This window comes from Puntigrus tetrazona, chromosome 1 (assembly GCF_018831695.1).
Source record: "Puntigrus tetrazona isolate hp1 chromosome 1, ASM1883169v1, whole genome shotgun sequence".
Classification (NCBI taxonomy): domain Eukaryota; kingdom Metazoa; phylum Chordata; class Actinopteri; order Cypriniformes; family Cyprinidae; genus Puntigrus; species Puntigrus tetrazona.
The window spans coordinates 7,607,451-7,623,952 of NC_056699.1; the positions used below are offsets into that span (position 1 = coordinate 7,607,451).

The following is a 16,502-nucleotide window of genomic DNA, read 5'->3' on the forward strand; positions in this document are numbered from 1 at the left end:
ATCAGGTACAAATTGTGCATTAACAAATCGTTTATCTTTAACTTTTATTCAGTACATTAGACTGGAGAAGTAATGTATATTAATTGATAAAAAAAAGTTTAAATAAATAATCAGTCATCCTGTTTTAGATAAAGTTAGACTCAATTAGCAAATGGTATTTTCATACTTTAGCACGAAGGACAACAGACCAGAGAAAAACAGGTTTTAATAAACATATCTCTAACAAATTCCAGAACAATGGCACAAAAAACAAAAACAAGCTCTTTGAGCAAAATCTTTTACATTAAAAGACATTAAAAACAGCATCACATTTTCAGTGCGATTGTTGGTTCAACACAGATACACCTATAATAACGTAACACACTGGCAACATTTAAGTGAAACAGTATTTACTGTCTTTTTTTCTCTCCAATCGGAACAAAAGCGTCTCATCCAGCATACATCAGATTCACAGTACTTTTTGTATCAGTCAGAGTGTACCTTAAATGTGCACGATGGCTTAAATATGCTTTATACAATATCCTGCCTAAAGTAACATGTTTATTGATCTACAATGAAAGATAAATGAAGAATATTAAATCCCTGATCCTCGTAAAAATGATCATTCAACACAAGGCACTTTTGGAGTGTGAAGACACATCTTCTGAAATTTGTCCCTTATTTGAAGGCTTGGTTCTTAGAAGTCCAAAAATGTGAATCATGGATAAATCATCCGTGATTCAAGTTCCTCTCTGTATATTGTCATTATTGCCCACATACAGTCAATTACATTTTATGGGTTGCTCAGGTAATAGTGTGTGTTTCAAGGTAAGAGAGAAAAAACTGGTCCAAACAGCATGGACTTCAGCATTTTTCTCTTTTTCTCAGCGGCTTTGAAGGAGACACAATGATGTCATCGGAGTCATCCGAATCAATGGTGTTTGGAAATTCATCGGCTGGTTGCTGTTGGTGAATCTTCAGGTCTATTTAATGGCAACAAAATCATAGATTTTATTACATGAAATAGATAAATGACTATACTGTATGCATAAAGGTAGTTTATTAGAAATTATTCAAATATATACCGGTGTGTAGTATATAGATTTTTATTTTTGTCAAGATTTAAAATATCACTGCAATAAGCACTGTGTCTCGGTTACAAGACGTAAAGATAGCTGAATCTTTGTTCACAAAAAGTTTTCGGTTTTGAACCTGACAACCTACAAAGTCTTATTGATCCTAGATTAACGAGCAGGGATATTAGCAGCATGAAATCAAATTGATCTTTTCAGCGAGAACGAAGCACATAATTACAGATGAGTAATCACCTGAGGTTTGCATTTTGTTGGTAAACACGGCCTGTGAGCAGCCTTTGGGCAGCAGTGGAGGAGTGGAGAGATACGGCTTTCTCTGTTGTGTGGAAGACGCAGACTGTGTCTCTGCAGAAGATCTGCAATGTCAAAGTCAACATACGGCTGTCAGGAGACCGCCTGCTCATGCATGCAGCCATATTCATTCAAACCACCTGTTGTGTTCTTCAGCATTTTAACTGTAAAACATATAATATAAATATGCGTGCATTAATGTGGTAATTAAGTGTATATCACCTGTCTATAATCAGAGCGCTGCGTTTGAGATGAGCCCTCAAAGCAGACTGCAGCAGAGTCACTTCCTCTTCCTGTACAGTCTGAGCGTTCATTCCCGATTGGCTCTGAAATACAGAGTCAAGGAGTTTAAAAGGATTTTTTGATCATATACTGTATAGGGTTAAGCACAACAAAAGAATTACCATAGTTTCTGGACAAGTACCACAGTAATTATATGCAACATCATTAAAAAAAACACGACAACAATCATTTACTTAAATAAAAACACAATACTACAGTAATATTGTGCAATATGTAAACTGTAATTTACTCCTTGGATGCAAAGCGTCATTACTCCAGTCTTCAGTGTCATATGATCCTTCAGAAATCGTTCTAATATGCTGATTTGGTGCTTAAGAAACAATTCTCATTATTATCATTAGTGGTGAAAACCTTTGTACAGCTTTATATTGTTGCGGAAACCATAATACGATGATCCTTTGATTAATAGAATGTCCAAAAAGAATATTTGAAACCTTTATAAATGTATTTAGGGTCACTTTTGTTCAATTGAACGCATCCTTGTTGAATTAAATAGTAATAATAATAATAATAAAAAAATAACTTTTGTGACAACATATGTATTAACAAACTGTGTATAATTAAACACCCCATTAAAAGGCCACAAATAGTTACCATGGCAGCAGGGACAGTTCTTGGGTCTGCTCGAGTCTGCCTCTGCCTGATAAGATGTCCTCTGAGACAGGACTGTAAAAGAACTAGATCCTAAGAGAAGAAAGAGAAGGAGTAGATATGAATAAGCCACACTGAGGGTGGGTGTACAGTATGAGTCGATGTTTTGTACCAACCCGTGTTCGGTGTGAGCGCCACTGAGTCTGGATGATCTTAGCTGCTCTGCTCTTCTCCATCGGCATCGGTTCTGTGAACGTTAATGACAAAGAACCGCCCCGAACCTGTGAGGTGAGAAACATGCAACAGTTTCATATGCATGAGTTACCATCTGCAATTGAGTGAACTGTGTGTTTGTGTGTGTTGTTAAAGAAAGAGTTTAAATGTATTACCCGACTTGAATCTTGTGCTAATCTGAGTGTTCTCTCCTCCTCTAACTTATCTTTCAAACAGCTGATTTCTATGGTCAGTGCATCCATCTCTTGCCTGTAAATGAAACATGACATCTAAAGTGACTTTACTTACTTTCTTTATAAATTTCCATGTTCATATTTATCATGATTAATCTTTTTTTATGCACAAAATGTAATAAACCTCTAAGCCTTTGTAATGACTTTTCTTTTCTGCCCACATATCCAAGATTGTTCCCTCAGAAAAATGTTATAGATAAAAAATATTGTATTCAATATAAATTAAACTGTTCCACTAATAACAACAATAAACACTTTCTCTAAAGGAACACAAATTATTTCAATTTAGAGACTTGTAAAAGTAAATTAGGGTTTAAAAGGTTTTGTCAAGCATAATAGTATCATCACATAAGTGATTCTGTCACATAAGAACTCATGTTAACATCTTCAACAATATAAATGACAGCACCACGCAATTTTTAATTCATGATTACATTATTTTGATATTACAAACCTGTGTGTTTGCATCAGTCCCTCATGCTCTCTGATTTGTTCCTTCAGCATGTTTTCCAAATCTTTCAGGCTCTTATCCTTCTCAGCAGACAACTGATTTATCTCCTCCCTAAAAAGAAACAATATTTTCAATCAGAATTGCTCTTAAAATTTCAGAAATATTTCATTTCAGAAAAGAAAATGATTCAGACATCAAAAGATATTTCTAATATTTAAGAAGTATTTCTGAATTTATTTTTAAATAAATCCTGTTCTTTTGATCTTTATATATATATATATATATATATATATATATATATATATTTTATATTTTTTTTTTTTTTTTTTTTTTTTTTAGTTGTAATACAAAATTCTTGAGCACCAAATCAGCATACAGGAATGGTTTCTGAAGAATACGGTATTGTGATATTTTTAATTTCCTCACTCTCTTTGGGCTAGTTTTTCCTGTAGTTCCTTTTTTTCTTCTCCAAGCTTCGTAACTGCTTCGCTCAAATGCACATCATCCTCTTTAATCACAGAAGGCTCCATCTCTGTGTTGACAGACTCCCTTTGATTGGACGATTCTGACTCGGTGCCTTTAATGTCCGGGCTCTTCTGTAAGTCTGATACTTTAGTGATCTGAAGATTCTTCATCTGCTCAACTCTCTGAAAAACAAGTAAACTGTATTAACTATGTTCTGTATTTACATTCTACATGTTTAATGTAACGCATACACACACACGCATGTATGTATGTGTGTGTGCAAACGTGTATATAAAACCTTTTCAAGCTCCAGAATTCTGCGCACGAGTCTCTGTTTGCTCCAATCCATATAGCCTGTAAACATAAAAATACAGACTGAATTTTCCCCGGTGTACAGGAAATACCAAAAGCTTAAACTTAAACTTAAAGCTTCTGTTGGCACATATACTAGGAAACCAGCTGGCTGGTTGGCTAAAGCAGTTAAACACCAAATTGGCCAGGTCAGTAGACTGGCTAAGACCTGCTAACTATCTTAGGCTGGTTTAAGCGCGTTTTTTCAGCAGCTGTCTGTAGGAAAGGATGTTTGGTGACACAGTGTTTCCAATTCTACTGAAAATCTAAGTTTAGGTGTGCTTTTGTAAATAAAAGTACCCTTGGCTCGGCACGCAGGGCTGTCCATCATGTTCATCTCTTCCAATGTCAATTCTTTTTTGAGCTCCTGGTTCTCGTTCTCCAGGTGTTGAACAGTGTTTGTGAGTTTCAGAACCGTTGCACTAAGGGTCTTGTTCTGCCGCCTGATGTTTTTGCTCTCTGCCTTATTACTGAACAGAGAAAACGAGAGTGAGAGAAAGACTAAATAAATCAAAACACAAGCTCGAAAGGACCATGAAATGAAGAATGTTTGCACCTTCTTTCAGCTGACTCTAAAAGTGCTTGCAATCTTTGAACCTAAAAATGAAAAAATATTATTTTTTAATATAATTAAATATACGTTATTAATTTTAAGTAATAAATACATTTTAAATATAGTCAGCTTTATATAAAATGATACCTCTTCGAAGTAGGTTTCCACAGTGATTTTCATTTCCTGCATGTTAGTAGTTTTGAGGTCACTCTGAAGCTGACTGTAATATTTACAAATTCATTCTTCAACAACGACAACTCATCATACAGTCGTATACAGAAGAATCATAAAAAATGAAAAACTAGGTACAAATTTAAATAGAAAATGTATTTTGTTTTTAAAAGAATGGCAAAAATACGTATAAGCATGTACAAAAAACATGCGTACAAAATGTGGCATTAATTGTCCAAATGCATTTATTGATTTAATTAAAAAAAATCCTAAATGCACTAGAAAATTTTATTTTCGAGTTCAATAGCTTTAAAAAGACTTTTAGACTTTAACTCTTTTTCTAAAGTGAAGTTTATTCACTCTGTGCTGATTCACGATATCCTGATTAATTGCATAACAGTATAATATACATGCATTTGGCATCAGACCTTAAGGCGTTCTCTTTTTCTTTGCACTGCTGCTCCAATCGTAGAACCCTCTGTTTCAGCCCATTAATGATCTGGCGTGTTTAAAAAGACAGAAACACATATTTCATATTATATCTCATTCATCTAAATGAAATCACTGAACTTATGAATTGTGATGGTGAGGTTGCGTGAGATTTTTATAAAGGCGTACTCACGGATCTAGGATCAGTCTTTCTGTCCACTAAACCTCTAGCATACTCTGGGTCCTATATTATCGACACGATAAACGATTAATGGCAGCCTGCTTTTGGAATCTCACTACAGTGTTGTTTATGCAAGTGATGTGAAACAGACTAAACTCACACTCAAGCAACTCATTTCCACAATATGTTCACGTAATCAATCAAATCAACTATTCCAGTTCATCTCTGCTGCTGGATTTGCTCATTACCTTCACTGGATCCAACAGCTGTTCAATCTGTCTGTCTTTTTTCGCGCTTTCTTCTCCAAGGCGCCGCAGCTTGGCTTTCAACTTGTCCGATTCAGTCTTTTGGGACTGGATGGTCTGAGAAAACGGAGAACAAACCCGAAATTTCAGTGTGCTTACTTCACATATGAAAGCTACATACTAGAATGAATAAGTACATACAGCTTAACAGACTAAATTTGCAAAACTATTATTAGTAACAGTACTATTGCTATTACACAATACAAAAATAAATCTTAAGAACCACTTGCATCCACTTGCACTGTGGGTAATATTAGCCCAAAACACTTGCATAGACAGGATTTCCTAAAATCCAGCAAAAATAATACACCGTCCAGGAACATTTGGCAACCAATTTTTAACAAATTATGATTTGGGACACACTAATCCTAACCACTAATCCCTGATATACATATAGGACAGATAGTATGACAATTGAGATCAAGCTCAATCCTTTAAAAACATGCTGTCTGATGTAATCAAAATTCTAAAAACATATCCTCAAAAGCACTCATACGTCAGCGAGTGGACTTCACCTTTTTTAGATCAATTATTTCATCATACATTTCCTCCTTATCTTTGTAGTCCGGCGTCCCTGGAACGTAACCTGACAAAGAATAGCAAAATGAATTGCATAGTGCCAAAAATTAAAAATAAATTTAACTGTGAAAGACGATTCAGGTTTATGTCCGTAGATGATAGTTTTATCTCACCGTTGGAAGCAGAGCGCGAATATTTTGGCTTTTTCATTCCTAAGGCCTCCTTCAAGTATTCGGGTGTGCTGGTCACTGAGACGCTGGTCTGTGTGACACTGTAATCTGCACCTTTTGGAGACTTTGACAATGTCCCTGAAGCATACAAATTTTTACTGTTTGATCAAGTGCACCTCAGTTTGTTTCAACCCAGTAAATGTTCATCTTGGAATATTGCTAACAAAATACTGTAAAGGTTATTCTCGTTTACTTCATAAAAATCAGTCAAATTTAACAGCATAAAAGACCATTTTTACAATTATACTGTGCATTTTACTTGTGAAAAAGTATGAACTACCAATGATAGGATAGATGGCATACACCGTTTTTTTTTTTTTTTTTTTTTTTTTTTTGCAAGGTTTTGATCATGTTAATCACTTAGAGGCCTTAGAAATTCATTTTTCAAATATGAAACAGTAGGCTTTTACAGGAATAAATTACATTTGCATGTCTTTCAAATGCATATAGCTAAGCATTTTGATCCTGAGCAAGTGTTTCTCAGTTATGATGCAATATTAAAAAAGCAAAAGAATAAAACCTAACCTTAAAAAAATCTAATTTAAAAATGGTAAAATGCAGAAGCCAGTGTAAAGCTTTAGCCACATTATTAAAAAAAAAAGGGACAGACCATGTCCATCATTCTGTAAGTGCAGCCAGACGTCCTTCGGTGTACCAGCCGGAGAGGTTTTATAGTTTTGGAGCTGTGTCCCTTTCACTGTCCTCCACGATGCTACTGGAGCTCTCCTCAGATGCAAGTTTGCACTGTTCAGGTATGGTGACCCTTTATTTAAAGAAATGTAACTTCATTTTATTATTTTAAAATAATTTTTGTAGTTTATATAGTTGCATTAGTACTCAAATTAGCAAATAAAGGAATTTTCACCACTTTTACGCTTTATTGATGCAGTCAGTTTTGGGCATAACACAAGTAGCACAAGTTACGTAAATAATATAAATAAACTTTTTATGTAACTAGTAAAGTAACACATTCCATCAGAAAATAGAAATGACTTTTTCCAAATACGTAACGCTAGTTAGTTTGAGTTTTGTTTTTTTATTTTCATTTATTGACTGACATTAATTCCTGTCTCCATTCTAAGAGAAATCGGAAAGTGCAGATGCATTGTGTGTACTGTGCAAACATGACGGTTACTATAGATCTAGAATACATATGAACATGCAATTACTTGTTCACATGATTTATTATTTCTCCAAATAAACAAAAACTGCATTGACACAAATCTGCATTAATAAGATACATTAAATAACACAAATATCCCATTTTATTAATCACTAGCCTTCAATTATCCAATTCAACCACATACTAAAGCAAAAATTACATTACATAAACATAACATTTGTGATTCGTTTTTGTATTGCTGAAGAAAGAAAAATGAGATTTTAAAACGTAGCGCAAAAGTAAAGTAACGCATTACTTTTCATAAACCGCAACACTGCAATGCGTTAGGGTACTTTTAGAAGTAATTTTTCTCAGTACTAGATACAGTAATACACAGAAAAATATGGCAGCATTTGTGTGGCAGCAAATCATAAATGTATTTACTTACTAGGAGAAGGAGGTGGTCTGCCTGAAACTCTCTTTCTTGTGGATTTCTAAAAAGAAATCCAACAAAGAGACACATGAATATAGTACATTTTGACACATATTTAAAGATCGAAGAATGAAAGATTTAGTAAAAATAAGTGAACAAGGTGGCCTAAAATCTTGGGAGGGATCATGGTAACACTAAAATGTCCACTCACCTTTTCCGTGTCGGACACATAGCTGCTACAGAGACTGTCCTCTGCCTTGAAAACAAAGAAATTATATATATATATATTCATATTCATAGGACATGGTATTTGCACAACTTCTATCTCAAGGCATAATACATGTCCAAAAATCATGGTATTTTATGATGTTATTGTTAATGTTACGTGAATAAAAACTGTTCATGTACTTACCAGATCCTCTACCTCCTCTTCAGTAACAAGTTCTCCAGCTACTACAGACATTGCAGCTTTTGTGATGGCTTGTTTTTATTTTATCATCACCTTTTACAGACAATAGGACCATAATACCTTCTCACAGAGTACGGAGAGTACGATCTGTAATGTCCGAGAAGGTTATTATGATGCAGCAGGAAATCTTATTTTTCTCATGTCAAAGAGTAGCATTAATCCTAATATAAAACAGCATAAGAGAGCGTTGACACGGATAGGGGGTCTTAAGAAGTTCCCGAGATGCAGCGGTTTCCTGATGTCGCCGTTAAGAAAAGCAGCAGATCCTACGTCGATATGGTGTGTAAACGCTACGGAGTCACCCCAGTGATATCGCTCAGTGTCGTTTCGCGTCTCTCTTCGCTGCACGGCTGTAATGTGCATTTTTGTCGTCTAGCAACCGAAAATGTTTAACATGACAATAGTCAGCAAATGAAACGTGCTCGTGTGCGTCAGCTCTGCGCATTGCTTGCGCAACACTCCTGTTTGAAATACGTCTCCGTTCAAAATATGCAGTTTGCGAAATCTTAAACTACCAATTGGTTCTTTCTATCTATCTTTCTTTCTTTTTTTAGATAGATAGGCGTTTTATGTGTCACTTATGTCAAAATGTAGGCTACATGAAACTGTAGGCTACTATACATTAGCCTAGCCTTTTTGTTTGCCGTGAACACATCAATGTCTTACTACAGATTAAAATTGATAGAATTGCCTGAGTTATATAATACACATTCCTAGATAGATAGATACTGTCTGGTTATGTTATTTTATAGCCTATTTATTTTCTCTCATTTATTACTTGACTCCTTTATTGCTTCGGTGGTGTAATTATTCTGTATTTTACTCATACTTACAATTCTTTGGCAAAGCTATAATGCAAATGTCATGCCAATAAAGCAAATCGAAGAGAGCGCAAGAGGGAGAAGTATGCTTTCTAGTATGGCTAATGGGTTTTTCTCCTAGACAATAAAGTATCCGACAAACAAAATGATCAAATTAAATAAAAAAGGACTGGGGAATTTCAAATGCTTCAAGATTTCAGTTATAGTCATTAAAATAATGTTACAGAAAAAGGAAACTGAACAGCTGCAGGGGACATAATCCTCTCCTGTTATAATTTGAAATTTAAAGGTAACTGTAGGGGGAAAAAACAGTGTCTATGACCTTCCATTGGTCATTTAGTACTGCCACATTACATTACCCACACGTGATGAATGAGATGAACTTCTCATAGATGGATTTGGTGTGGGGATTATTTGAGTGTATTAAAAGCCACCTGTTACAATCTCTCCAATAATTTATCTAAAACTATGATTATTTATTCAAATAAGAGGCTATTCTGTCAATGAAAATTGTAATGGCGGTGTATGAATGTGTGACCTGAGTCGCCCTCTCTGCTTGAGTCTAGTTATCAAGCAGCTCTATTGCAAAGCTTTTAAAGTCTGTGCAAATACCCTAAATCTTTCGCCAGGCCACTCTCATTATTATAACCCAGTTACGTAAGCTTTAATTCCAGATTGCCTTCCAAGAGACTGTGATGGTTTTTTTAAAGAGGTCCTATCCTCTTAAGGTGATTAATGGTAATATGTGTGTGTTAAGGGATGCAAAGAGAAGGGGAGGGAAAGAGCAACGTGAGAGATCGAGATAGAGAGAGAGAGAGAGGGATGAGACTGAGATCTGATCTTCTGGTGTTATACAGCCGCAGTCAGACGTTAAGCGTGAAAAGGGCAGTCGAGGTGCGAACCAAGGTCCATTTGGGATACTGAAGATAGCTTCACACACATCGGAAATCTTGTAAGTAATGAGAAATCTTAAAATCACTTCACTCAAGAAAAACAATCATTATGTTCTTGTGTGAGCTTGTGCATTTAATGGAGAGTAGAGCTATTTTGAATGTGCATTCATGTTTTACATAGACTAATATACATAAAGTACTAAAACAGTATTTTACATGATAGCCTATTGCTTCTTTAATCTTTAATAGGAGATTTTGTCAATCAAAAATGTGCAAAAAATATATTTATATATACATTACAATATATTCATACATTGATTACACCGCTGTGATTCAAGAGATGCGAGAAAGCTGCCTTTTTGTAATATATAAAGAGCATTAAAAACAATGTTGATCGTGTTTTGGCATAGATTTGAGTTGAGTTTGTCATCTTTGTTTTACAGACCTGTGCATATCAGTGTTCAATCAAAACTTGGGATCACCTGAAATCACCCATTGCCCCAGTGACAAGGTAACAAATCCTATTTTCAAAAAGAGCTTACAGACCCTAATTACACACCGAGACATGAGAGACAGACAGCATAGATGTATTTACATTTAAGATATGAGTAAACATCGAATCATTCAGAAATGCGACAAACAAAAAATAAAGTTTAATCTGCATTAAAAGATGCCAAATTGCAAAATCACAACTCTTGACTTACATTCTATTCTGCACAATAAATATAAATCATCTCACTGTGATTTATACAAAAAAGAGCCATGGTTGCTTATTTCAAGCACTGATGTGAAATAGGTCACTTTGTTCTACAGAAGATTAAAACGCTTCTGTTAAACCATATTGGGGATGATTCTAAATCCATCACAATATTCTCTGTATGTTTTTTTTAGTGATTTGCATGAGCATTATATAATATTAAATGGATATTGAATTTTCAGTTAATCAACCACAGTTATTTCAAATGCGAAATCATCCTCTCATGTCCAGAGTAAAAATAACTGACTAGCAAATGACAAACAAATCGATGGGATCTCAATGTAAGTTTATACCATGTTTGGGGTTGGTATGATTCTTTGAACATTAAATATGATATATCTTAAAATGTATTCCTCTGTTGGAAACCTTGACTTTTATTCTAATGCTTATTTGCTGCTCAAGAAGCATTTTCTATCATTGTGAAACAGTTGTGAAAACAGTTATGCTGCTTAATAGTTCTGTGAAAACGTTTCTTTCGTGAATTCTTTGATAAATAAGCATGATTAAACGATAGCTTGTTTAATGGTGGAGTAAAATCACGAAATTTTGCCATTAAAGTTTTCCATAGAGCTTTTTGAATCTGCTTAAACACGTTAAAACTGTGCATTTGCTGTCAGGTGCGAAAATGCATCTAGGTCAGCAAAACCCTGTGGTGGATGGGTTATCATTAAAGGAGCTGGGTGACAGTGTGCTGGTGGAGGTAGAGCCTCGAAGGAAAGGACTGCCGTTTCTCAAACATGTGGAGTACCGTATTGTTAGCAAGGTAAACTCAATTTGTTCTCATAAGTATTTCTCTATTCCCTACACAATATCAACTGCTTCATTGCTTTTCTATAGTGTTTCCAGATCCCGGTTCAGCGCAGATACAGTGATTTTGAGGTGTTCCATGGTCTGCTGCTGCAAAAGTTCATCTACAGGATGGTCCCGCCTCTGCCCCCCAAACGCATCCTTAAAGGAGGTGAGGAGAACTCTCTGTGTATGAGCTTGCGTCTTAAATCTACAGCCTTGTGTAACTAAAACTCAGTTCTTTCTCTCTCGCTGTCCTGTTCCTTTTTAGTTTTGAACTCATTGTCCGACCGAGAGTTCAATGATAGCCGCCGTCGCGGTCTACAAAGGTTTATGACCTTGGTGATTAGACATCCAGTCCTGGCAGGAGATGAGCTGGTCAACATCTTCCTGTCGGCAAGCGGCGCGGTAAGCCATCAAACCAGCAGATGGCAGTATAATTAATTGATATTTCGCCCCAAACATGATAATTGTTGTTTATTTCAAAGTTGGATAAAATAGGGGTCACATTTCATCTGTTTGTGTTGCAGGAGGTTCAAAATATGCTGCGTGATTCGTATAAAAAGACAGGTGACGAGTTTCTGACCTCCCAAATGGCCTTGCATGGCAAGGTGGGTAAGAACAATTTAAATAGCATGATGTTCTTTTTTTGATATTATATTTTAAAGAACCCCTTGCATCACCACAGTGCTTTTTGAAAGTAAACTAACACACCAAATGAATATTGCATGTTATTTTTTAGGTGTACCTACCCGAGGACATACAGACCCAGGCTGCCGCTAATCGAGAGGTCATTGCAAATATCCACAGCAGTTTCAATAAACTCAGAGATGTAGCGGAGCGCATGGCTCAGCGTTCACGAGAGAACTCAACAGATCTGCTCATGTTTGGCAAAGACCTGAGGTGAACACTACAGACTGCACTGAACTGAATTTAATAATGTATAATAGTAAAATATGTATATAATTTATGCTTTATTTAAATATAAATGACTAAATATAGATTTTAATGAATAGATTTGAATAGAAATATTAAGTATCAATACTTAATAAATATCTAGATAATGAGTGAGCTGGAGTGATTAATATTAATACACACAAATGGCTATTAATATTAACATTATGTATGAATTACTAATAACTAATATGTGTCTATTTTTTTAATAAATGTTTTTAATTAATTATTAGATTTTTTTGTTTTTGTAGTGCATCATTAATATTCTGTTATATTTAGAATTAATTATTGTAGACTTTTTTTATTTATTTATGATCGTATCGTTTGTTAGTTTTTTTATAGTCTTTATAGTATTTATATTTCCTTTTTATTTATTTTTTGTAGTTGAAGTTAAACTGAATAAAAATGCTAAATGTTGCTATTCATGTTTAGTTTTATTGTATTTTTAAAAAATGGTAATGTTATTTCAAGTAATGGAAATGTTTTTTAAGACTTTAATATTAGTTAACAGTAATAGCACTGGTATGTTTGATTGAAAATATAACAGTTATTGCCTGACTGTTCAACAGCGAACTGGGTTCAGACACATCAGACCTGCCGGTGAATGCTACAATGAGCAAAGCATGGAAAACACAGAGGAAGTCACTGGTAGAGCTGTCAGGAGAATTTGGTCTTCTCGCCGACAAAGCTGCACACCAGGTATTAAAACATGATTATTATTAAGCATTAGTGTAATCACAAACACCTCTACAAAAATGTGCGTAGATCACCAAACTGCACTGAAAATCACAAAAAGCTTCAAAGCGCCTCGATGTTATCATGACACCCTCGATATCAAGATTCTGGTTGAAAAGAAATGCAGTATTTCAAACCACTTCTTGCACACCAGGGCAGCAGAGAGGAGGACGAGGTGGTGGAGAAACTGAACCTTCTCCTTGAACAGCTGCAGTCATACAAAGTGAGTGTCTGTACAGACTTTTTATATTCATTTTTGACACAAAATTGTTTTAATAGATGCTAAAGGGGTGGATTCAGCTTGGAATATTACTCTGCATGTATGACTGAACTAATTTCTAAGGACTGTCATTTTACACGGTACGAATTAAACTGCGATGACATTCAGGTGCTAATCATTTTGGATGTGTTTGTGTATAGGACTTGTGTGACCGTCATGACAGTGGCGCGTTACTAGAGCATCAGAGAGCGCTTGAAAAGCGAAGCGGGCCTGTGGCTACACACTTAAAGTACCAGAACAGTACTGAGCAACCGGAGTCTCGACTGTCACAGGTAAAACAAACACACCAACACGTAAACTAACCAAACTGTACAGGCAGACATACCGAAACATTTACAGTGATTCTACAGGGTTCACACATTCACAGAAACATCAAAAATGTATTTTATGTAAATGTAATAAAGAACGCAATGTGTAAAGACATGCTTTTTTGCGTAGCAATACTATGAGTTTCTGTTCATTTATATGGAGAAACTGACTTTGGTGCGCATGTGATATGCATTAGTTAGGATTAGGGCTGTGGGGTTGGAGCGTATTATATGCACGCCAAACACGTGCATATTGCACGCATGCCAAAGTCAATTTCTGTGTATAAATAGCATTCCAAATCTCGTGGCATTAATACGCATTATGCAAGACGCTGCAAAATAACAAGATACAATTCGTAAGTTAGTCTAGCGCTTACTAAAACAATAGAAAAACTGCTCAGCGATATTAAGAAACTTTTATGCTACTGTGCGAACTGCTACTGCTTTGCGAATTTGTCTGATTTTCAAAAGTACGAATGTCGTCGTCAAGATTGACTGGAAAGGTAAAAGTCATGAAAGTTCAACACAGGAACACACACACACACAAGGCTAGCGCATACACCAGCTAGCGTAAAAATATAATCTACAGAACGGGTAAAATCCTCATCACTGACAGCTGAACTAAATATTATTCTGTGTCGTCCTACAGCAGGAGAACTCAATTATCACCATGGAGATGAGGAACTATTTCTCCCTTTTGTGTCTGCATCAAGAAACCCAGCTGGTCTTCACCTATCTGCCCCTTGTGACTTCAATACTGGGGACATTTGTCCACTCACAAATACAAGGACACAAAGAGGTGTGTTTCTAATAACCCTATTACTTCAGATTGTTTTTATGAATTCAACACTGTTTAAATTGCGTCAGAGCAATGATATTGTGTGCACCCTATTTGAATTGCATACTTTGTTCTTCTTCTCCATTAAGAATTGCATTTTTGAGGCCTTAAACATGCTCGAAAACTCATGCTGAAAACTGGCAAAGTCACTCAATAGCACCACCTATAAAATTTCAACAAATTGCCCCTCAAGTTATATTTCACATACATTCACATTCGGTAGACATATGTAACACACCGGTATCTCGCGACTTCACACATTCGATAACAGTCCTGGCTTGGACACATCTAGTTATCAGTTATAATCATAGCACCACCTGTTGGCAACAGCAATTGTCTGTTTTACACTAACTAAAATATTCAATGTCCAATCTGCACTAAACTTCAGTGTTGCGCTGAAGACATCTGCACACCAGTGATCAGTTATATTCATAAAGCCACCAGCTGGTAGCAGGAAGTTTGACATATAACTGATTTTGCCGTTTTTCTCATATGTTTACCACTTTAAAAGCATATCGCCCAAGATTCGCTGGTCGCGATTGCTATAGCTTGAATTAATATCTATTTTTTCATTCCTCAGATGGGTGATGTTTGGGGTGACCTTCATCCAAAACTGAAGGACCTTTTTGAAAGTGCTAATGAAGCTTCCATTCGCTCTTCGTCTCAAAAACACACCTCCAAAGGACAGAAGACCTGTGCCGTCATTGGCCCTGCATAGCCAGGACAGCAAACATGAGGGAAATTCCCAGCCTTTTCTCAGATAACCAAGAACTCAGTGTATTGCTTTATGTTTTCCTTCTCTTGACAGTTTAATACCTTTTTTCATGACTTTTCCAGATGTGTAAATACAAAGAACATAGTGGCCCCAAAACATGTTTGAACGCATAAAACATAAGTAAACTTTTCATTGCATACTAAATATAACTGTATGCTAACAAATGATGCATTCCAAAACGGCTACATTTTTTGTTAACAATTTTTTGCACATATCTTTAATCAGGATTATTAAATGTTATCGAAAATGCATAAGATTTTCTTCATTTGAAAAAAAAAATACTTCAAAGTAAAATAAAATATATATAAAATAAAAGTTTAATCTTATTTTATTTTATATAGGTACCAAGGCAACATTTTTCATTTTCATGTAGTTTAACCTGATGTATGCTATACAGATGTATTTAAAATGACAAAACATATAAACAAAAACTGAATTCAAAGTATTAATAAAAACTCAATGATACTATAATAACACTGCATTTAACCAACTAGTCTGAGCAATATTTGACAATCAGAACTTTACTTTTTGTCGTTTTTTTCCAGAAAACTTCTTTTGTGGGCTTGTGGTATCATTATTTCAATTAAATAAATAAACTTTTTCTTTTTAAAAACAATGATATTCAGACATTTATAAGTGTCCAAATACATTTTGAGGCCACTGAATATCAAGATATATTTATTTTAAAAAAGTTGTAGAAAGACACCCTTTGAGACCAACATCACTTTTGTCTTTTTCATTTATTTCTCATTTTCCTATTCTTTTAATATGTTTTGAAGCAGTGTGTGATTATATATTCAAATAAATAAATAATCCTAAATCTTCCAAAATCTGAGATCAGTGCATCTCTCTTTTTTTCAGGTAACCCAAAATAATTTTCAATTTTGGCAGGAACTTATATAATAATCAAAGATTACATGTGTTTACAAGTTATAAGGCCACAATTTTAGCATGGATGAAAAGGTTATTCA

General features: G+C 35.1%; 2 protein-coding genes across 4 annotated transcripts; one reads left to right on the plus strand and one right to left on the minus strand.

Annotated features, from left to right (window-relative positions):
• Window positions 1-188: 188 nt before the first annotated feature.
• Window positions 189-8,850, minus strand: iqce (IQ motif containing E). Of its 2 annotated transcripts, none has more exons than XM_043250313.1 (21): window positions 8,328-8,850; window positions 8,127-8,171; window positions 7,931-7,976; window positions 6,991-7,143; window positions 6,324-6,458; window positions 6,147-6,217; window positions 5,575-5,688; window positions 5,339-5,389; window positions 5,145-5,215; window positions 4,693-4,765; window positions 4,549-4,589; window positions 4,293-4,462; window positions 3,940-3,995; window positions 3,603-3,823; window positions 3,180-3,287; window positions 2,648-2,741; window positions 2,435-2,539; window positions 2,262-2,351; window positions 1,587-1,690; window positions 1,308-1,469; window positions 189-962 (listed from the first exon to the last, which is right to left on the minus strand). In XM_043250313.1, the coding sequence occupies exons 1-21, from the start codon at window positions 8,376-8,378 to the stop codon at window positions 929-931; spliced, it is 1,995 nt and encodes a 664-aa protein (XP_043106248.1). In that variant the 5' UTR covers window positions 8,379-8,850; the 3' UTR covers window positions 189-928. The 2 variants fall into 2 exon arrangements, with proteins under 2 accessions (XP_043106248.1, XP_043106239.1); XM_043250304.1 differs by having other exon boundaries at window positions 1,308-1,429; window positions 8,328-8,844.
• Window positions 8,545-16,366, plus strand: snx8b (sorting nexin 8b). 2 transcript variants are annotated; one of them, XM_043250327.1, is made up of 13 exons: window positions 8,545-8,663; window positions 9,963-10,157; window positions 10,542-10,609; window positions 11,473-11,618; window positions 11,693-11,813; window positions 11,913-12,049; window positions 12,172-12,252; window positions 12,384-12,544; window positions 13,165-13,294; window positions 13,485-13,553; window positions 13,751-13,882; window positions 14,568-14,717; window positions 15,337-16,366. In XM_043250327.1, exons 4-13 carry the CDS (start codon window positions 11,481-11,483, stop codon window positions 15,472-15,474), a joined length of 1,257 nt encoding a protein of 418 aa, XP_043106262.1. In that variant the 5' UTR covers window positions 8,545-8,663; window positions 9,963-10,157; window positions 10,542-10,609; window positions 11,473-11,480; the 3' UTR covers window positions 15,475-16,366. The 2 variants fall into 2 exon arrangements, with proteins under 2 accessions (XP_043106262.1, XP_043106270.1); XM_043250335.1 differs by having other exon boundaries at window positions 14,571-14,717.
• Window positions 16,367-16,502: the final 136 nt, after the last annotated feature.

Bases quoted from the DNA above. Each gene is read 5' to 3' on its own strand.
- iqce (XM_043250304.1), bottom strand. From the start codon at position 8,378: ATGTCTGTAGTAGCTGGAGAACTTGTTACTGAAGAGGAGGTAGAGGAT. The intron at 4,766-5,144 runs GTCTGATGCCAA...TAAATATTACAG, and splicing joins GAAAAAGAGAACGCCTTAAG to TCAGCTTCAGAGTGACCTCA. The intron at 4,590-4,692 runs GTATCATTTTAT...TTTCATTTTTAG, and splicing joins TGGAAACCTACTTCGAAGAG to GTTCAAAGATTGCAAGCACT.
- snx8b (XM_043250327.1), top strand. From the start codon at position 11,481: ATGCATCTAGGTCAGCAAAACCCTGTGGTGGATGGGTTATCATTAAAG. The intron at 12,253-12,383 runs GTGGGTAAGAAC...GTTATTTTTTAG, and splicing joins AAATGGCCTTGCATGGCAAG to GTGTACCTACCCGAGGACAT. The intron at 13,883-14,567 runs GTAAAACAAACA...GTCGTCCTACAG, and splicing joins CGGAGTCTCGACTGTCACAG to CAGGAGAACTCAATTATCAC.